At 46.8% G+C, this 22,809-nt stretch overlaps 1 protein-coding gene across 3 annotated transcripts in view; it reads left to right on the forward strand.

Moving 5' to 3' along the window:
* The window catches only part of ets1 (v-ets avian erythroblastosis virus E26 oncogene homolog 1), a 45,110-nt gene that overhangs the window by 5,153 nt on the left and 17,148 nt on the right, over nucleotides 1–22,809 (forward strand). The window contains exon 1 of one of the 3 annotated variants that reach the window (XM_064302105.1): nucleotides 9,733–10,086. The exons of the other annotated variants lie outside the window; for them this stretch is intronic. Coding sequence (XP_064158175.1) covers nucleotides 10,026–10,086 — 61 coding nt within the window. The 5' untranslated portion in view covers nucleotides 9,733–10,025. Of the gene's footprint in view, nucleotides 1–9,732; nucleotides 10,087–22,809 lie in introns of those variants that run through there. 3 annotated transcript variants of the gene reach the window in all.

A 22,809-nucleotide genomic window follows, 5' to 3' on the forward strand; every position in this document is an offset into this window, starting at 1 on the left:
ATGGGGGACGCACGCCACGGGGAGGGGGAGGTGGAGAGGCGGGGGGGTTGCAAGAGCGTGCTCGACGGCCACCAGATTTCTTCCATCAACTCCCAAGCTGGCCCCGTGGGCGTGAGACTGGGGGGCCCTGGGGAACGCGGCCCCTGGGATATATTTGATGGCGTTTGCTGACGCTCCTTGCCGGAAACGCACTCCGGGCCCAGTGCTGGACCTCTGACTAAACACTGTCTGTCAGAAAACAGAGCACCAGCTGAACTCCCTCTGAAGCCAGCATTTCTAGTGTAGTACAATGATGGTACAATATGACAGTAGAATGTAGTCTAATGGTAATACAGTGGCTGGTCTGAGAACTAGGCTTATAAGTTAGGGGTCGCTGGTTTGATTCCAAGGGAGGGCACTGTTGTTATGCCATTGAGGATGTCCTGAATTCCTTCCATAAACATTCAACTGTTTAAATTGACTTTAATTACGACAAAAATGGAAAAAGTAAGCTCATTAGTATGCCCAAGAAAACAATTTTTTTCTGCAGTATGCCTAAATATAATACTCTCACTGTAAGTGGAAGGTTGCTGTACACAGTGACACCAATAGTGCAGAAAATTAGGGCTGGATGGGGGGATTGAGGTGGTTTTAAAAGGTGGCTAAAATGTACAACATGTGGAGCATGTTTGGCACTGTACTGTAGCATTTTGGCAAATACGCTCTCTAAGTTGGAGATTGCAGGTTCAATTCAGTGGTGGGGCACTGCCACTGCACCTTTGAGCAAGGCACTTAGCTTGAACTGCTTCAGTGATGGAAGGCTCTACAGTTAAAGCTGTTATCTGAGTTCCCCTATCCAAGGAGCTTTGCTCAGTAAATGAATTATGTAACGTAACTTGAGCTTGGACATCCGTGCTTCAGATACATGCTGTTATTTATTAGCTCCATTATTTTTGGGTAATGATTATCAATATAAATGTGTGGTGATGGCAGAGAGAACCTTCATTAACCCCGTAGTGGGTGGAGTGGCTGTAGCAGTGGCTTTCACACACGCTCGTAGGATTTGCGCACACAATAGGCGCAAAACTTTTCTTTAATTCTTAAATTCTAAAAAAAAAAAAACCAGCACAGGCGTCATGAAGCCAGGCCTTCGATTTTGTGCATATCTCCGGTGTGTCAGAGGAAGGATGCCAATCGTTCGTAAACTGAAGGAAGCACCTTAGCAATCGCATACAAGCCATGCATACTGTAGGCCCGTGTGCATACACCAGCCGTTCGTCCCTCTCCGCAAACGCGTCTGCGCCTCAGAGCTTATGCATTGTCCCCAAAGACGCGTTCTCTCTGCAAGGCACGAGGAGCCAAGTAACCCAAAAACAACAAATACGCCACTGCTGTGTTGGGCTTGGCAGCGCAGTTTGTGGGTTTTTACATATCATTATCAATCATCATAAATCACTATTATTAATGGACAAAATGAATTACCCACAATCCCAACAAGGTTATTATTGTAAAATAAAAAAATAAGTGCGCGAGGGAAAAAAATGAAATACGTTTTTGAAAAAACAAAACTAAAACTGCCAAACCTGCTTTTAAAACTACATAAAGCTAAGCTGGAGTTGAAATCAAAAGCTAGTGAAAAATTTGAGGTTATTCAGACAGGTTAGTTAATGTAGTTAAAATCAACACATATTTAATATTTTAATATACTATTATATTGATATAATAATTGCACCGATGAACACTTGTTACCATGAGGTCTGTTACTACTTAAAATGATTTGCTTGAAAAAGCATTCTGAATAGAAACATCTTTTGTGACTGCCAAAGAAACATAGAAATAGTTTTCATAGAAACGTTCGTATGTTCTGTATGTTCATATGGAAACTTGTATGTAAATTGCACAATTACCACTGAAACTTGAGCTGGAAATACTTCCATTTCCTGCCTACACTGCTTATTTTAGTTTCGCTTCCCCCTACTAAAGGCTTAAATGAAATTTTAGCTTGTAAGGTATATAGGCAATGTAAGTGTGCACCTGGGTCTGTTTTATCTTGCATGCAACATTTTCATTTGGGGATTTGGAAGATTTAAAAAGGAAACCCCTTATATGTATGTGCTACTGACTATAATGAAAGTCACCCATGTCTTGTGACATAGGAAATGGGCTTATATAAAGGAAAAGGCAATAGAATGGGCATGTGGGCAGGATGAGGTCACTTGTGTGCCACCCAGTTTGGAGTAAGGCTCCGCCCATTTTAGGTTTTGTGACGCCTCACTCTGACATCACCGAAGATGAGGGTCAGGGGGCAGCTTCAGAGAGGAGCAGACAGGGAACCCCACCACAGGTGTGCTAACTCAGGTTTCCACAGGTCAAAGGTCACAGGCTCCACCAGCACAGCTCTGTCACCAAGGTAACCTTGGCTGCCTAGTCTCACTTTGAACATTTTTGGTCCTTGCTGAAATATACAATTAATCAGTTTCATATTTCCTGCTTTTGAAACCTCAAGGTTTTTCCACATTTTTTTCCGTGTGTAAAACCATGCTAAAAATGTCTGGTTCATATTTTTTAATTTATGAAAAATGTAGCTGGTGAATGGGCGTCAGCTGAAATGTGGCAAATGTTTCATAATCAGATAAAAACACTTCTTTATGTGCTTGTTTGAATCTCATTCAGATCTTTACTTGGCTCTCAAATTATTACAAGTGGATCTAATATCTAGTCTTGTGAATATTCTTAGGTTTGCATTGGTTGATACATTACTATTTTACAGTGCAAACACCAATTTAATGTTTTAAATAAAAAAGCAGATATTCTACTCTCCTCTTTAGTGATCATGATGGGTTAGTTTGTTTGAACATTGAGAGGTAATGATTGTATAGCATGTAGTCATTAAGCATGTGTGTAACTGGAAAAAAGCGACCCTGCTTTGAGTGTCTTTCGTGTGGGGTGAGAGCTGTATTAACGGGCCGTGTTTGGCTCTAAGCCGACTGTCACACAAAGCTGTCTGACGTCCTCCATGCCAGAGCCGTGTTTATAATCACTCTCCTCCACCTCCACGCCCTGAACACTTTCACAAGCGCTGCACGATCTGCTCCCAGTCACACACACATGCACGCACGCACGCACACACACACTCACATGCACATACGCACACATGCACATGCACACACGCACACACACACACACCCACACACGCACACACACACACACCCACACACGCATTCATGCACACACACACACACATACACACACATGCATGCATGAACTCACACATGCACATACGCACACACACACTCTCTGTCACACACACACTACACACACTAACACACACAAAGGCACACACTCTCTCGCACACACATGCACACACACACACTCACACACCCACATGCATGCACGCACACACACAAACACACAAAAAAAAGTTTAACACACAAACATGCACACACACACACACACACACACACACACACACACACACACACACACACACGCACACACACACACACATATGCACACTGCTTTCCAGTGTGTTTTTATTTGATGTGATTTGACAGCTGGACAGTTCAACGAGGGAGAGGAGTGGAGGGAGGGTGCGGGGTTTGGGGGGGTCACCGCTGAAGAGGGGCACGTCCTCACGGGCGCATGCACATTTTTTATTTCTAAAAGTAAACAGGCGGCCTGCGGGGGTCTGGAGGTTATGGGAAAGGAGGAAGCGCAGATGCTAATCACAGCTCCGCACACTTCCCCCCTAAACACCAGAGCATACAGGCCAAGCGTAGTGACACAGGCTGGCCTGGGCCAGAGCCTAGGGCCCTGCGCAGTAACACAGGCTGACCTGGGCCAGATCCTATGGCCCTGCGCAGTAATACAGGGTGGCCTGGGCCAGAGCCTAGGGCCCAGTAACACAGGCTGGCCTGGAGCAGAATCTAGAGCCCAGTAACACAGGCTGACCTGGGCAAGAGCCTAGGGCCCTGCGCAATAACACAGGCTGGCCAGAGCCAGATCCTAGGGCCCTGCACAGTAACACAGGGTGGCCTGGGCCAGAGCCTAGGGCCCTGTGCAATAACACAGGCTGACCTGGACCAGAGCCTAGAGCCCTCACACAGTAACACAGGTTGGTCAGTCACGTTTTATCCCCCAATTTAGCAACAATGCAAGGTATGCTGGACAGCAATACAATGTCCCTCCAACTGATATCTTCAGAGTTATGGTTATAGCTGGTTAAGGCTTGGGGTAGAAGTTTGGAGTTACAGTTTATGGTTAGGAAAAGGGGTTGGGGCAAGGGCTTGGTTTCAGTTTGGAGTATTCTTGCTGCTATCACAGATTCGACACAAGCGGTCCTTAAATGCCCATACTACGTGCTATCATATCACCAATTAAGATGTTGTATGACATGTACCACAGGTTGTTATTAGTGTTGTGTTTAAGGTGGCTGGGTTTATGTTTTCTGAAACTCAGCTTCTTGTGAATGCCTTGTCTTGTGTTTTCTCTTGTGTTTATAGTGGTTCTCCTGGGGTAGGTTTAAATAGGATCAACCAACCATCTTTTCTCAGTGATACAACACACACACACACACACACACACACTCACATAGACACACACACAATCACTTGTTTAAAACCAGCACTTTGTTACTGATCATGTGTGATCGCTGTGCCCTACTCAGGAACTGAACCATTGAACATGCAACCCTGCAGTTGCAAGCCCACATTTTAAAAACACTTGTAGCTCTACAGTGCTACCTAAATGAGCCCGGTGTGTGTAATTAAGGTTAAAGGAAACACAAGCGGGGCTCCCCTACTTCAGCGCAGTGGCCTTTTGTGAAAGACAATAAAGAGGAGATTAAGACATGGGTCTGAAAGCCGACATGAGAAGGGGGACTTTCCTTTTGGCTGGGATCTCAATCAGTGTAAGGGGAGGGGGGGGGGGGCGGAGGTGTAGACAGCCAGGAGAGAGACATGCCTCCCCCACCCCTCGCTCCACCCCCGGCACTGGAGGCTGAAGCAGGGGAGGATAATTGAATTATCTGCACAATGGACTGCTGGGGGCACGTGGTGGCGCTAATGGAGGAGAGAGAGATGTCCTTTTAGCGAGGCTAATTGTTTGGAAAGAGCCTGGCCTTTGTGCGCCGTCCCGCCCCGCCGCCCCTCACCAGCTCCACGGGGGTCCTGTGTGATCTCGGCAGGCCTGCGTCCTGCCCACAGACCTGATCAGACAGCCGGGACACCAGGCAGGCTGGCCCGGGACACCGGGGGCAGGACGGAGGCCACAAGACTCCCATTCATAGAGCCAGACGGGGAGGGGGTGGAGGTGGTGTGCTGGGGACGGGGGGGCTGAAGGGAGGATCATCCTCCAAAATCTGATCACAGGAGAAGAGCCTTTCCAATCTACCCCTGGGAATAAAGGCATGCTAATTTGTTACTTGAGCTTGTGGGTACGTGAGCTTCACTATTTACTGTGTGTGTGTATGTCATACATTCAGTACATACATTGCTTAAGCAACCAGGGAGTTTTTCAGGGCGAAGTCAACCACCTGACCTGAATTTATATGAATTTGCTTTGGAGGGTCAGTACTGCGAAGAACAGAAACAGAGCCATTTCCTAAGAGGTTGCGTGGTCTGTGGTTGCTGACTGTCTCAGTGTAGTCAAATGAGAAGCTCATTGATGGTATCAGTGGAGGTGCACAAATGTAAAGTACACACTGCAATAAAAGCTGTTTGCTCGCTTTGCGCTATTTCAAGAAACGGCCGATGGAGGTTGACCTCAGCTGTGGAGGACTGACGTATGAAAGATGTCACAAAACCAGAAAATGAAACTCATGTTTTTCAGTGTCAGATAATCAAGCGATGCTTCAGCGCTGTTAGCCAAACTGGTGACAGCAAAAAAGAACAGAGCGGTGTTATTTTCAAGAAAAACATTCTGAACTGAAGCACATTGTTAGTACCGGGAACTCTCTTTTCCCTGCTTTAGATCACTTAGTCATGACGAGAGTTTGTCAAATCATTAACTCTGTGGCAATCCGAACTAGAGAAGTCTCTATAAAGGCAACTCCCTTAGCTTACACTGTTTATTTGCATGACAGATGCCTATTCAGGGTGACTTACACAGCTGATAAATGCTTATTCAGGGTAACAGGGTAAAACAGCTTACATTTTTTAACTCTATCCATTTATACAGCTGGATATTTACTGAAGAAATTTCAGTTCAAGCCACTTTCTCATGGGTAAAACTGCAATATTCCTTCTGGGAACTGATTACATTTTGCAACTTACTGATTACAAACCCAGATCCTCACCTGGTTCTCTACTCCACCAACTCAACAGTAGCTTCAACAGCTGAAGAATGGTGGTCCATAGGTACCACAGAATTCCAGGTTGGTAAACCGCAGAGTTTGATCTGGACCAGAGGCAGATCAAACAGCAGCACTCACACTCCCACAGTGTCGGAGGACCAAGTATCCCCCTTTCTGCTTTATGGCATTTCCCAGCTTGCGCCCATGGTAACGTGGTTCGCCAGGTGTTGAAACAGATGAGGCTGGAACCCAGGACATCATGTTGCCGGGATACGGCTCAGAAGCGTAGTCTATGATCCCACTGAGCGTGTCTAGCTGCACCAAGCCTGACCTGCCTGCCCTGCATGCTTTCCCCATCATCCTTATTCCCACGCACTTCAGGAGAAGGCTTTTGGAAATGATTGTGGTGGAGAGAGCTGTGCGTTCAGCGAGGAACCATGAAAGCTGGCTTTGGGATAGAAAATGACATACACACATCAGTATTGTCCTGGCAGTGGCTCATTTTAGGGGGGCTGACCAAGAGCCTTATCTGGAGTATGAGGTTTATTAAGTATTTTTATAAATATCCCAAGACCAAATAAACCCATTAAATCTACATGTTGCTATATCTGTCACTTCTGTTTCTCACACGCTTTTGGGCCTATTCTGCCTTTATGAGCTCCTTACTGGCAATTTGACACATGATAAATGCATGAATACTAATATGAAAGATGTAGGCCAGTTGCTAGTTCCAAACTGCAACACTCACTATCTAGCCAGTACAACAGCACATGCAGTTAGATGTCAGAGCTGAAGACCCAGGTCCCGTGAGCAAGGACCTTATTGTACTTTAGCTGTTTCAGGGACTTCACGTTCTTACACTATCCTGTTCCAACATGTATGCATGGTTGTGAAAAACCGAACACTGGAGGATGCAGAAATTCCACTGAAATATTTCTATAGGTTTGTTCCTGTTCTGTACGTATTTCTGAAGCATAGAGGCTTATCTGTAGCCATGAGAACCTTGAAGGTTGTTTCGATGCTTTTTGCAGTAAAACATCAGAACGGCATGCGTGTTGCCAATAAAAAGTCTCAACTTGGCACGCAGCAACAAAATTTAAGTTCACGTGTGCAGGATTGAAACGGAACTCATCTCTGTTATTAAAGACTACTCAGCAAGCCCCAGTCCAGATAATAGTCAAGGGGAGCACCATTAGTCTTAATGGCCACCCCTCAGGCACCAACCGGCCCAGACCATCCTTTTAAGAGTAGATACAAGGAGCTCATTAATACAAAAACAGAGGGGGAACACAGTGAGTGAGAGAGAGAGAATGAGTGAGTGAGTGAGTGAGTGAGTGAGTGAGTGAGAGAGAAAGCGAAGGAATAAGTGAGAGAGAAAGAGAGGGAATGAATGAAGTGTATGCCCCCCACCACCCACCACTAAAGGCCACTAAAGGCTCCTTGTGAAGACCTGACCACGAACCACACCACATCTCAGAGGTTTCCACTCCAGCTTCCATTTCTGTCAAGTGAAACTCTATCCAGGCCAGCTAATGGAAACCTTGTGAGATTCCGGTTTTAAAATCCATATGTAATCAATGCAGCTGGCTGCTCCCTACCCACAATTCCATTTTGAAGGAGTGCAGTGTTGTGATGCAAGCCATGCAATGCAAATCCATATTGAGTTCTTATAACAGTTATAAGTTATGGCATTTATACATGCAGACCCTGTGACAGTACTGCATGTTACTATGATAACACCAATTTTCAAAATTTCTAAATGTCATTAGGATTGCATGCATGCACATGTGTGTTGCAATAAGTACTCATTTTTTTGAAATCACATTGTGGTTCTTTGGACTTGCCCATGTGCACAATGTTACATTATATCTCTCTTCCACATGAACCAACCTTGAACATATGACAATTGCAGTGGCAATCTGTTGCTATGGCAGCTAATTTGCTTAGGGCTCATTGTCAAAAGACGATTTCTCTCTCTCTCTCTCTTTCGCTGTTCCCTCCTGCATTCACCCCATCACTTTCCCTTTCTTTCTCCTTCTGTCTCTACCTCTTTCTCATATGGTCTGTTTAGACATTACTGGCTCCCTGCTCATGGTAATAAGCCTGATTCAATTACAGAAATGACATGTTCATTGTGCTTAATTAAATTTTCAATCTCAAAATAAATACAATAAAATAAAAATATTTAAATGAATGAAATAAAATGAAATATTTAAATGAATTAAACAGAACCTCACACAAATCAAATTCCTGTCATGGACTGTGATGACGTGACACTCCCGATTCAATTTAGTTGCAATAAATAGCCTATTGACCTGAATAGTATGCTATTTCTTACTTGTCTGAGTGGCTTTTGAACATGCAGCACATTCCTATATAAAAAGGAGTGGTGGGGGCCCTTAAATTGGACAAAAAATGTGTTGCTCTCAGAGGTTTTGTTTGGTAGGTGTAGAACAGTCATAGATGAGGCCCGGAGAAGTGATTCTGTAAAAGCCAAACATGGTTTTTATTTATCAGGACAATGTGAACAGGAAGTTCACAGGGGTGTTTATGAGGAGAAGCACAAGTTATGAGGACTCAGGCCCCTTTGAGCCAGACAGTTTCCTGGGTCAAAATGATGTTTTATGTGGGTCCACGGCAACCATCTACCACTCATCAACACCCCTCTCCCACACACCCATGCACACGCACACACGCAAACACTTGTAGACACACCCATACACATACACACTCAAACACGTGTGCCCGACACTTTCAGTCACACATGCACACTCAAACACATGTATTTAAACACCCATGCACATACACACTCTTTTTCATATTGACACATGCTTACACACACGCGCGAACACACACACACACACACACACACACATTTGAGCATGATTGCTGAGAATTGAAAAAAATAAATAAAAACAGCTCTGCCCTTATTTAGCCGTCTGTCTAGCCTGGAATTATGTGGGTGATGGGCTGTGTCATTGTGTGGTGTGGTGTGAACATTGCATTGTCATTTACAGCACTCTTTTCTGCGTGTGCACTTTGGGATGTACATTATGTTTCAAAAGTGTTGCTCAATATGTTTCCTCACATCATTATGACCAAGTTCGAGAGCTCAGCCTTCTGTTTTCCGATGCTGGCTTTGTTAGACGCTGTTCCAGCTGTAACGGTTTAAGTGCCTTGTTTGTAGGATATCTCAAAAAAAGTATGGGAAATTCCAAGAATGAATTAGTCGACATCTCGGGGTGTCCTAACCAGCTATCAGCCTTTTTTGGGTTGTGTAATTTGCTGAACACATGTATTGGCGCAATCACTGTTCCCCTACGGGGTTGCACGATAATGTCACCGCATTTTGAAAGTGAGAGAGCAGACAGGAATGTAATTGAATTCGGCGTGCTAACGCCGCCCCTTAGAGATGACATGCGTGTGTACGGAGTTGAGACCAGCCTCTTCTGAGCATAGAGGGACAGAAACGCCCTGGCGGGAGGGAGGGAATGAGAGAGGGAGAGAGAGAGCTAGAGAGAGAGCGCGAGAGAGAGAGAGAGAGAGAGAGAGAGAGAGAGAGAGAGAGATTTGTACAGAAGAAATTAAATCTATTGAGGGAAAGAGAAAAAACGCGTTTAAGACTGGGAGGAAAAGGAAGGAGCGTGCGAAAGCGCTTATTTCTGCAGCGCCAGAGAAGAGTTTAAGTGAAAGCAATTGAATTGGATATAGTAAAAGAAAAACGAGAAAATATTATATTTTTGATCTGAAGATCATGACGGCAGCTGTTGATATGAAACCGACGTTAACTATCATAAAATCAGAAAAAGTGGACGGTGAGTACTAGCCTAACAGACTTTTTATTGCATGGGGATACTGCAGTCTCGCCGCTGTGTTCGTTTCTGAATTGTGACTGATGGACACATATAGCGCCACAGAGACGCAACTTTTGAAAAGATGAGTTGAGTTCCTGTGGCGTTTTAATGTGTGGGCTGAAGAAAGCCTCCCATCTTTAAGGTTATACTGCGTAACTGCTTGCCCGGGATTCATTTCAAACCCATCTACTTGTATCCACTGTAAAACGTCAGTAGCAGTGCCAAACAATGTATCGTTTCCAATATGAAAATGTAACTGAAGATGAGAGTCAACAATCGTTTACAAAATAATGACAGGTTATTGACATGCCTTGTGGGGAGATCGTTGAATTGAGTGTTTATTTTACAAAACAAACAACCATGGAAACGCGTGTCTACGGATAACTTTTTTGTTAACATCATCATCAAGTATTGCTTGATTATTAGTTATTTTCAATTTCGGATTGATATAACTGTTGATTGTTTTCTGTTCTAGATATGTGTTTAATTTCTAGGTGTATTTGTCCACAGAAGTTCGATTAGAGTTAACCTCTGTTGAAATTACACGAAGTCGCAATAATTGTGAGAAGTGTTAAACCGTTTCATTCAGAGAAACGTCTGATAACTTCAGTTCCATTCTAACTCTGAATGAACACGGACTGTTAAGACTTGACTGCTAGACCTGTTTTTGCGCAAGGTAGACAAACGGGCCTTTGGTTACAAAAAAGACAATGTCCCTTCATGGTAAATCTTGTGTTCGGACATGATGTACTACGGTATGCAGTGACGATCAGGGCAAAGTTTTTGAGTGGAGCTATACAGACCCGTGCTAATGTACTTTCATTCCATTCACTAACGTATCAGGTTCCCCAGTGTATTGATTGATATTATAATTCTTTTAGCGAGTAAGATACTGCACTGAAATGCATTTGCCAAACCATTAGGTCTGCATTTGCTCAAGCAATGCTTGTGGTCATATTTTGTCTTCCAATAGGAAGTATAAACTTAAGGCCACATGAAAACATGGCCTTGAATTTTTGAGTTATTTTTAGTTTCAACTTATCCCCCCAACATGGGGAAATTGTATCTGCAGTGTTTTTGTAGTATCCCATGGCTATTTCAGGCTAGAAAGCTCTTTTTTTGTGAAAATTTTATGCTCAGTTCTGCAACAGTAAACTATAAGTATGACTGCTAAATAGCATTACAGATGATCAGTGTGTACACCCACTGGCCTTCCCAGTGTTAATTTATGTAGGGGTGGCAGTTATGTGTGTGTGTGTGTTTGTTGGGGGGGCATTTCTTGGATTCACTTGGATCCTCCACATGTAAAATTGAAAAACACGGCAACCCACATCTGTCCTATGCCTTGCAGCTGGATCAGCCTCACGCTTCAGTGTTTCTACAGGGTGTGGTAGCGTGTGCGGTAATGTTCTGCGCTTGGCTCAGTCCTGGCATTGTGTCAGTGGCAGCCCCGCCCCTCCCAGTGAGGTTCAGCAGAGTCGGGCAGCGCCCAGGTGATGGATCTGCCAGGCCCTGCCCGTGGAGGAGCCGGCCGGCGGCTGCACGCGCCCACACACAGCCCAGCAGAGACGCCGCACACGCTGGCTTCCTGTTTCAGGTCCCACTGGGGTCCCCTTCTCCCTGAGGGTCAGAGCCGGGTCGGTTCCTCTTTTTTTAGGGATGAGTTTGGGGCTGGCAGTGTGGTAGTGAGCAGTCTGCGCTCAAGGTCTCACCCCCCCCCCCCCCATCGCTTCCTCCTCCTTCGTGGGCTGCATGACTGCCTCGGTAATGTAGGTGAGGTTTAGAGACGTCATGGAAACACAGTTCTCACTTTTTAAACCACTTCAAGCTGATGAGAGAAGGGTAATGCTGCCTAGAGGGGTGGGTTTGACTCAAAACCCTGTGAAGGCACCTGGAGAAGCCATAAACGCGCACACACACACACACACACAGACACACACACGCATATATTCTCACAAACTCACAAACACACACACGCACACAAATGCTCACACACAAATACTCACTGCCATAAATAGAAACAAGCATGTATGCACACCAACACATACACAGGTGCAGGCACATGTATGCACACTTCAGCAAACATGCCTGCACACACATTCTTGCATAAGCCCTATTTCTTTGCACCGGCTCTTTCATTGTCATACACAAACACACACATGCACCTGCATGCGTGCTTATGTACATACAGTACAAACACATGCATGCACCTTCATTCATATTTATGTATGTAATCACACACATGCATCTGCTTGCATGCCTATGCACATACAGTACAATCACACACATGCACCTGCATGCATGCTTATGTGCATACATAACATATGGATATTTTTATAAACACACTTATGCATATTCATGCATACTCTCTAACTGACACAAACACAGATGATTCAATGTAGTCTTAGACGTTATAACTGACCACCTACTGTTGTTTATAATTTCTTTCTTGTGAAGCTGCAAAGGTTCACGACGGGAGTTTGCTAACAAAAACTTATTTCACAGAATGCCCTCAATGTCCTTCCTTCTCAAGTGCTACTAGTTTCAGAAGGTCAAACAAAGCCTCCTAAATTTTGCTAACCACTTTCCAGGGTGTTACAGTGACATAATGACATTGTAAAGTAACAAAAGAGAAAAAACTTTCTGCAGAACAGGAAGAACCTGAAACGACTCTCTTCAAACATGGATCCATGGACGAGGTTCACGTCTGCATAAATCTGCCAAAGCAATGACCTTTTGAATGTTCTACAATAGTCTCATTACACAATAGGCTGTGGTGGTACACAAAAAACGACCTTGAAATGACACAAGTGCGTAGACTGGAGACAGAAAAACAGCCACTGGCCCGGCAGACTTGGCCTGCCAGACACCCGTACTCCGGTAGATTCTCCTCGAGACTCCGGGTCGAGGTTTAAAATGAGACATTTTTGGCACAGGCTTCAATGCACAGCAAGAAAAAAATAGCATTTGAAAAATGAATAAAGGAAATGTTGGGAGCAGATGTGCAGTACCCTGCCAGTTATGCTGGGGTGAGACTGTAGTACACAGAAGGTAGGGCCTGTCTGAGCTCCATGCTGGGGTGAGACTGTAGTGCACAGAAGGTAGGGCCTGTCTGAGCTCCATGCCCGGGTGAGACTGTAGTGCACAGAAGGTAGGGCCTGTCTGAGCTCCATGCTGGGGTGAGACTGTAGTGCACAGAAGGTAGGGCTTGTCTGAGCTCCATGCTGGGGTGAGACTGTAGTACACAGAAGGTAGGGCCTGTCTGAGCTCCATGCTGGGGTGAGACTGTAGTGCACAGAAGGTAGGGCCTGTCTGAGCTCCATGCTGGGGTGAGGCTATAGTGCACAGAAGGTTGGGCCTGTCTGAGCTCCATGCCAGGTTGAGACTAGTACACAGAGGACAGAGCCTGTCTGAGCTCCATGCGAATGCCAAACATGCAGCTCGCTGGTGGAAACGTGCTCGACGTGGCACACGCAATGTGCAGAACCTCAACAAAGATAGTGCAAGGATTGATAAAGCAGTTTGAAAGTATTCTTGATGCTTGGGCACCCTTGTTTGACAATTGGCATAAATGCCATATAAATAGAGAGTGAGGCTATTTTTGGTAGCGTGAATGGCTCCTGGTTCTGGGGGGCGGGGGGGGGGGGGTCTGTTTGTTTTCCTGCAGAGCGCCTCTGCAGCAGACAGGGTTGAGCGATTGGCAGGAATCTTCAGTGGGAGGGGTGGGCGCTTATCTGATGAAGATGGTGCGCCCGTGCGCCAGCCCCGGTCGGGGAAGGAGGCAGCCAGCGGCGGAGCTGGAGGGCTGCCGGCAGCGCGAAGTTGGGGCGGCGTCACCCCAGGCGCACGCTCCCGAACCCGCGCTCTCTCCAACCTCGCCACGCCGCACCGCCACCCACTCCCCGCCCCCCCCTCCCAAAAACCAGCAAAAAAATGCACCTTTGATTTGGGCCTGGCTGCAAGCAGCTGTGTAAACAGTTCGATGTTTCTGGTTTTTCTGATGTGGGTCTCCTGGCCGCCCAAAACAAATGACTCTGCAGTCGGGATCGGGATGTTGCTTTCCTGCGCAGAATACATTTGCATCAAGTCATCAGGTTGGAGGGGAGGGTTGTTGGGAGAGATCAGAATTCACGAGGTAGGGGTGGGATCATAATTGGGTGAGTTTCAGGCAGTGGGTGTCCTGGTCTCGTAGTCTGGCTAGTCTTACGGTGTCCGTCAATTTTCTTTTTCAAATGCATGGACTCAGCATTATCTTTTTACCCAGAAGTCTCTGCACTTGTACCCAGTGGACATAACTGCCGCCTGCTGTGAATGGGTTTGGGGGTGGGGGGTTCTTCTTCCCAGGCTTCTGCTGTGAGTTCAGTCTGGGAAAGAAATTTGTGCCTCCCAAAGGCAGGACGGGGTGTTCTTCTGTAATCAGGACATGGAGGGGTGGTATTCTCCATGACTGGCCTTAGGGGCCACGGACCCCCCCCCCCCCCCGATCACTAATAGCCAGCGGAGTCTTCCTCTCCGGGCCGGGACTCACCGGCCACGCGTGAGACTGTTCCCCTGTTCCGGGGGCTTCTGTCTCCGCGGCTTCATCGTGCCTTTTGAAGCTTTAGAGCACACTGCCCGGTGACGCATCAGAGTTCTGCAGTAAAGGAAAGCGCGCATGAGAGTATCTGGATGAAACAGTCTCGTCGTCTCGCAAAGTTTTCCGCTTATCAGGCATCGCGAACCAATTCACCTCTGGCTCAACCAGCATTTCGTAACACTTCGGCACGCTTAAAAACAGACAAAGTGTTGGAACTTAAAGGTGATATTAGCCACATTTCCCAATGAGAGCTGCAAACATTTAAAAGGTGTGGGGGGGGTTAACCCTAACCATGTAACATGTGGAGCTGGGCTCCCATTCCCCAAGCCCAGCACCCGCCCACCCTCCCCGCCCCCGCACCCCGTCTCGTTCCACCGAGCAAAAACAACAACAGAAAGAGTGTGTCGCGAGCTGGAAGTTAACAAGCATGAGGGGTTTAAAATTTTACAGCACCCCTCTTCCCCCCTCCCCAGGCCCCTGTGCACCCTTTGAGCCATCCCCAGCCTCTGTCTCGCGTCGCCTCAGCCCTTGATGTGGCGTCGCTCGGCCCCAGCGGACCGACGCGGTTAATTACTGAGTCACAGGCCCCGAAGCCGTGTGCCGCGCTGGCGAGGCTAACGCTTAATGACGCTAACGCTTAACCACTCCATGCGCAGGCCTCCCACCACACTCTCTGGCGCGGTAGGAGACTCCATCTCCCAGAGTTCCTACATGCATCTTGTGCCTCTCCTTTGAGGCATTGTGCGTGGATGTCATGAGTCATTTGCGTTGAGATCAGTTTTGTCGGCAGGTGCGTTACATTGTCAGGCCTGTGTTTAAAATGCAGTCCTCTACTGATAGATTTGTTCTGCATGCAAAGGCCCATGTGCGTCCTTTAAAATAGAACTGTGCTCAACTTTATAGTTTTAGTTATTGGGTTTAAAAGCAGACGTGAGTAGATGAAAATGATTCACTAAATGCATCAGAACCCTGTCGCTCAATCGGCCCGTTTTCAGATGTGAGGCTAAAGTTGCATAAGTTTTGGCCTGCTATATGGCTCTGCCTATATACCTGCCATGTACCTCTCATCCTGCATGGAAAACGAGGGATGTGGTGGGCAGGACAGGGGGATGGGGGTAGGGGTTGGATTTGGGGGCAGGGCCCTAGGGGAGTGCAGGGGGGTCATGTTGTAGGTGAGACTTTTAGGGCCGCTTTAGCTTCGGAGGGGCATGAGTGACACGTGATCAAGTAGTGCCTGGGAACAAGACGGCTGGGGGGTGAGAGGGGAGTTGGAAAGGAGAACAGCTGGATTTCTTTTCTATTCTTTTCCCATTCCAAATCATTTTTCTTTTTTCTGGTTTTTTTTTTTTTACAAAAGCAAATGAACCCCCGGTTCAGAGGTGAATGTTGCTAGCTACAATTACCGCGGCCGTCTGGAGCAGGCCCCCCCCCGGGGTCTCCCAGGGGTCCCCCTGTAACGAGACCGCTGTCTGTGACACTGAGCGGGAGACAGCCTGCTGCCAGATTCTCATAAAAGCACTTTAATGGCCCTGCTTGCTGTTTGTGACCCAGGCTAAATGGCAACTTGTGAAACAGGGAGTTAAAAAGGCAAAACAAACAAACAAGCCTGTTCCTCTTCACTGTTTTTGAGCTCAACTTTTTACTTTTGTGATTTTTTTGAGTCGTTATGCCAACTAAAAGTCTTAGAAAAACCTAAAATTGAGAATAGAAAAATTTAGTGAAGCATGTTGAAATATTGAGGATTCTGAGCTTTTTTATTGGTTCATCCAAATGTATTTTTTGCTACACTTTTTTAACTTTTACCATATATATTATTTCTGATAAATTTCAATCTGTCTGGTTTGTTTTAGTACACTATATTCTCAGTTTGGATCAGGTTTCCCTTTAAAATGATGATTCTGAGATTGATTCCTGATTTTTAAACAGTTCCCTAATCACTAGATCTTTTTTATCACAGTGCTTTGATTATTTTTACTCACAATGTTCCATGAAAGAACATGCCCCGAGTACTGATTAGATGCGTGATTAGGTTCCCTGTAACAGCAGCAGAGCATCGATTACATCGCTTATACACTGGGGAAACTTCTATTTGTCTGTCTGCAACTGCTGTTCAACTCAGGGCCAAGTGGGCGAATTACAGTGTTGACTGTACATGTGGTGATAGCATGCAAAATAATATAAATATGATATTCTGTTGATACTTGTCAAGTCGGCTGAGATAATGATTCACGTCATACATTTTTTATGTGACAGGAATATGTGCATTATAGGGAATTACTAGTCAGTTTGATGTCTGTAATTGTTAACTAATTCATGTTTGCTCGCAAACTTACAAGATAAATTGAAGCTAAACATTGCTTTATTTGTACACTATTTGTACACCACATGCATTCACATGTGCGGATAACATTCAGATGATTTTGTAGATAGAAAAATAATGTTCATTATTCAATTTGGTCATTATATTCACACAAATGTACAATCGTACCTTTTTAGTGTACATCATTTTATTAACGATACATCATCATTTGGTGTACAAACTGGGCAAGCTCTTACCAAACAGCAAAGGTAAAAGTTAAAGAGTAGTATGAGAGAATGTTCAAGCAGAGAATGTTAAAATCAAGCCGTGCAGTGTTCAATTTTACGTAGTTGAAATAGTGTAAAAATTTCCATGGGAAATTTACCATTTGTAAATTCCAGGAAATTCGCAGTCCCAGCTGGGGGGTTGTTCCTTGCATAACCTTATAACCAGACCATCGCCAGACTGACGCCAGATCTGCCGCCCCGCCTCTCACGGCAGACTCTTACTCTCGGTTTTGCTGTGTGCCACTGAGTCACCGGAATGCCGGCCATATCTATACCTTTGAGACAGCACTTTTATTTTCCAGCAACCAAATCCCCAACCCCCCCCCCCCCCCCCCCGTCATTTCATTGACTCTCTCAGTTCTCTCTCAACTGCTCGGTTACTCATTCTTTTAAAGGCGGGTAATTGATCTTTCCGTTTTAGCTCGCGGGGTGTTCGCGAAGACTCTGGTTAATTATGCCGTGCAGCCGTATTTGAATTGGTTTTTTGTCCCCTTTTTGGAGGGGAACGAAAATCAAGAGCGCTCAGAGTAGCGGACGGGGAACACACGTGTGATGCGTGGCGTGCGGCGTGAATGGGATACGGTGTGCGTGAGACATGGAGCGTCTGTTGCCTATGGCTGTGTGGGTATACTGGGGGCTAAACTGTGTCAGAACGGGGGATGGGGGGGGGGGGGTCATGTAATGAGTATTCCATGAGTTTTGAAGATTTTTTGTACACTGCTAGTTTTGTTATTTCATTTCACTTTTAAGAAACTGCTGTGGGCCTTTACAGTGTAGCGTGATGCAAGAAAACAAAAAAAACTAAAAAATGTTTGAGGAGTTTATGCAAGGGCTGACTTTGTTCAGCGGGGGTGTGGGGAGGCAGGATGGACAGGTCTTGGAAAGGGACGGGTGGTGGGGGGTGAGGGGAAGGAGGGAGTAAACAGTTTGTCAGAACGGCCGTGTGTTTGCTTTTTACACCTAAACATTTTCTGAGGCTTTTTTAAACCAAAATGGTGCGTGCGTTTCAGACCGCCGTGGTTGCTCTGCGACTGTTTACATGCAGGGTGGGGAGCGGGAGAGGGACAGTCGGAGGCCTGTTGGCCCGTTGTTGGGACCACATCGTGGATACCTGTGCAGTGAGAGACCAGTTGAGGTTTCCTGGTCCTGACTGGTCGTGACTCTTGCTGAGAGTTGTGGTCCACTGGAGCGCTATCGATCTCAGTCAGGGTTTGTTGGGGTTTCTTTGTTAAGGGAGGTTCCTGTTCATAAGAAAGAGTTGAGACATGTAGCAATGTGGCAACATGTACGTTTGTGACTTCCTCATATGTCAAAATAAACATAGTGTGGGATCCTGTCTTGGTTTTGGCATGTGCTGTTTGAGAATCATGCTGCATTGAAAACTCTGGAGTGGTTCTGAACCCATCAGCCTGAACAACACCGGTCCAAACTGTGGCGGTGAGTCTGACTGGTGCCTCAGCGGCAGGGCGGGTTTGTGTCCGTTAGCATCAGGGACAGGGCGGGTTTGTGTCCGTTAGCATCAGGGACAGGGCGGGTTTGTGTCCGTTAGCATCAGGGACAGGGCGGGTTTATGTCTGTTAGCATCAGGGACAGGGCGGGTTTATGTCTGTTAGCATCAGGGACAGGGCGGGTTTACATTCGTTAGCATCAGGGACAGGGCGGGTTTACATTCGTTAGCATCAGCGGCAGGGCGCGTTTGTGTCCGTTAGCATCAGTGGCACGGTGGGTTTGTGTCCGTAAGCTTCAGGGGCAGGCCGGGTTTACGTTTGTTAGCTTCAGCAAGGCTAAATCTACCTGCTGTTTTAATGTACTGGTCCAATGGCCCTTCCCTTCTGTAGTACTGTGTGGCCTGCAGTGTTGTAAGCATTGCTGCTCATTAGCTGGTGCTCTGTGTGCACGCTCCAGCTGAAGTGCACTTTACATGAGGCTGTGAGTTGGCACAACAGCTACTGAAGAGACGCATTTGGCAGCTGTAAAAATGGGGAAGGCTGTTATAAAAAAAGGAGAAAATGCCGGGTTTTCTAACTGTGTGAAAGATTTGCGGTGGGTGGGTACAAAAGTCCTCGGTTCTGCCCCCAAGCTTTTTGCTTCTTCCTGTCCGCTGTCTAGGAACCGCACGGCCGCCCGACTCTCGTTCTGGCGTCCTCTCCTCCCGTCTCAGGGACCACCCAGGAGCCACCAAGGCCTAGGTCACACAGGGCACCGCCCACCTCCAGATAAATGCTACTAACTGACATCACTGAGAGAGAGAGAGAGAGAGAGAGGCATGTGGTTCCCATTCCGCCTAACCGCTGAATGCGGGGAATTTGCACGTGTTTCCGGCGGGAATCTTGTCGGGCTAAGGGCTGTGACGTCATGTGAGAAAAGGCGGTAAGACAGATTTCATGGGACAAATGTGAATGGGGAGATTCCAATACTCTTACACAGAGAGAGAGGGAGAGTCTGTGTCACAAAGAGAGATGATGATTCATTCAGTTTTATTAAAAAGAACACACCACCAATATTTCTCGTTATCACATGAAAACTGACATTCATATAATTATAATTACACTCCAAACTTGTATTTATACTATTACAATAAAACTACTATTACATGACATTACCCTGTAGATTTCCATGACGTTAGTAACCATACTCTGGCAGTGCTGTGTATTAGTTGTAAACACATGGAAAAACATTTTGAGTTCTGGTTTGAGTCTGAGGCGGTAGCCATGGTACCCCGTGGGGGAGTGGTACACAGTGGGCCAGCATTTGAGAGCCAAATCCTCAAACATGGAGGAACGAAAGACGCGGAGCCAGGAGCCGTGTGCCCGGCGAGCGCTGAACACGCCCCGAGACTCCACGGCAACGGCGCCGGAGAGCACGGAGTGGGCAGCTTGAAGGGCGGAGTGGCTCCAAGAATAGAGCGCCACTCCAGGATGGGAAAGCCCCAGGCTGTGACCCCCCCTGTGACCCCCCCTCCCCCATGACCTCCCAGGCAGGGCAACTCTGGGCGCTCCCCGGAGGTTGGCACGGCTAGGCGCGGCCCGCTAAAAAGAGAAAGCCCTTCTATTCTTGTTGCCGGCCCCCGTATTCAGATGGAAATTTGAACAGCGGCAAAAGAAGCGGGACATTCTGCCCCCTCACCCCCCAGCCGTCCTCGCTTTGGCCTGGTTTATTGCCCCCATGCCCCCAGCCTGGGACAGATAAAGATCACTCTCAAAGGGAGGGGCTGGTAGTGCGTCAAGTCTGAACGGGTTGCAGGGGGGCAGCCATTCGCTATGAAACACGTGGTGCCCACCCCCCCCCCCCGGACGCTTGTCGAACCCTGGCGTTCACACACACTCCGAGGCCGCCCACGCGTTGAGTCAGAAACAAGGCGGGTTTTGTCCGTAGCAGCCGAAATAAACCCGCCATTTCACGGGCTGGGCATTTAACAAACACCCTTCCCGAGTGGGCACTTAGGCTCAGACCTGCTCCCCTTTTAGATCTCACGCCCACGCTTTCTCTCACACTCCCAAGAGATACTGAAATGCTCACATACATGGACACACATACATGCTCTCACGCAGAAACGCACAAACTCATAAACGCGCCGTCACACCCCCGTACGCACACTTGCATACATCTATGACTATATAAAGCCATTCTCTTGATGCTTTTCCCAGTTATTGCTCGTTAAGTCAAAGTTGCCCACCTTGAGCATGAAATTGCATCATCTGGGGCTGGAGTTATGAATGAGCTCCAGTGGAGGCGAGCAGCTGTAAGACAGCATTGTTCCTCCTCTCTGTTCCTGTCCCGCTCTGATGTCAGGGCTCTGGGTGGGCTCAGAGCTCCTCATTCATTCATTACTGTCTTGTGATCGGCTCATAACCAATCAGTGAGTCACTCCCCCCAACGGGACACCAGGCTCTCCTAGCAGGCCACAGAATCCCCATTTCACAGTCTGCTGCAACACGAGGACAGAGGCGCTGTTAATTTGGGTCAGCCCTACCCCCGTCTCTCTGCACGCCCCAAGCCTACTCCAAAATTTCGCGGTTTTTAGCCAAAGACTCGCTCGGATGCCACCTCTCACTGCGACAGACTGGACCCCTCTCCTGGTCCAATGCCTGTGACAGGTAACAGGGTTGGGATGCGCATTCAAATTCATTTGATTTTCAAAGATGAAATAGTCCAATAATCACCAAGGCGGTCACCCCCAAACACTGTATGTGATACTGTATTATGTTCAGTACTGGTAGGAGTGTGCTTGGTGATGCATTTTATATCAGGGTTCAACAATCACGTACTTGTGTATCTGTAAGTGAGGTTGGCTGATGATTCGGTGCATCTTCCCAGGGCCTCCTGACCTCAGTAACCTTTACTATTCTTTATCAGTTACAACTTGCTTTTGAAAGAGTTTGCTGGCTCTGCACATTCATGCCACTTTCCTAACCAAAGCATTGCACTTTCATCTCAAGCTGGCGATGAAAGATCTAGTTCATGATAAATACTCACCACAAACACAACGATGAAGCAATGCAGTAATTGCACAAATAATCTTGCTTTTTTCTGAAAATTTGCCTTTCTGAAAAATCAGAAAAACAGTATACTTTCTGAACTCTCTCTGAGCCTTGGTAATTTTACAGAAGTTGCAAAGTGTTGCACTTTCTTCTTTCCCGCTTAGGACCAGTAACAGCATAAGCTGTGGTGACCTTTACCTACCAACAAATGCTTTAATGTGAACAGTTTGCAGGTCTGTCATGCGCTTAACCACAAGCACTAGCTGCCGGCTACTTGGAGCGTAAGCACGAAAAAAAAAAGAAAAAAAGAAAAAGTTGACTTAAATTCAAGTTCAAGGTGTGAAGTTATCATGACATCACGCGAGGGGAAAATAAAGGAAAACTCTGAAGAGAATGGGACTGCGCTTGGTCTCTAGGCATAGTGTCCCACCCACGGTGAGGGGAAGGGGCTCTTTGGAGTTGGGACTCGTGCTAAACGGCGTCTCGCTGCGTGGGAGAGCGACCGAGGCCTTAAGAAGGTGAGAAAAGCAGTGCGAGCGCAAAGCGACTCGCTGTACCTGTTTCGTTTCATGGACGGGCCGAGGGGTCGCTGCCTGTGACTCTACCGCAGGGGCCTGGGAAAGCGCTCGCTCTCGCTCGTTTCACACCCCCAACCGCCCCAAGAGGGGCTCGGTCACATGGCTGAGCGCTGGGGGCTTGCTGACCACATTACGCTTCGCACTCTTGTCAGGCTTTTCAAAAAAAGCAACACTTTTTCGAAAAAAAGCAACACAAAGAGCAATGCCTCATCTTTGACGCTGGAAGACTCCGGTTTCACCTGAGCTCCGTTAGGGAAAAACCAAATGAGTCATGTGCTCTATTTCTCTCCTGCATTCCTTTCATCCATTTATTAACATCGACAGTGTTAGAAATGAAACCCTCCCTTTCATTACCATGCCCTGGTTTTACAAAGCCAGTCGCTTTTTACATAGAACACAGCAGGTACTTCCTCTTTTCTGGGCGGCTGTAGCTTCTTTCCTTCAGGAGCAGAAGCTCGGGCCT

This window comes from Anguilla rostrata, chromosome 12 (genome assembly GCF_018555375.3).
Source record: "Anguilla rostrata isolate EN2019 chromosome 12, ASM1855537v3, whole genome shotgun sequence".
Lineage (NCBI taxonomy): Eukaryota > Metazoa > Chordata > Actinopteri > Anguilliformes > Anguillidae > Anguilla > Anguilla rostrata.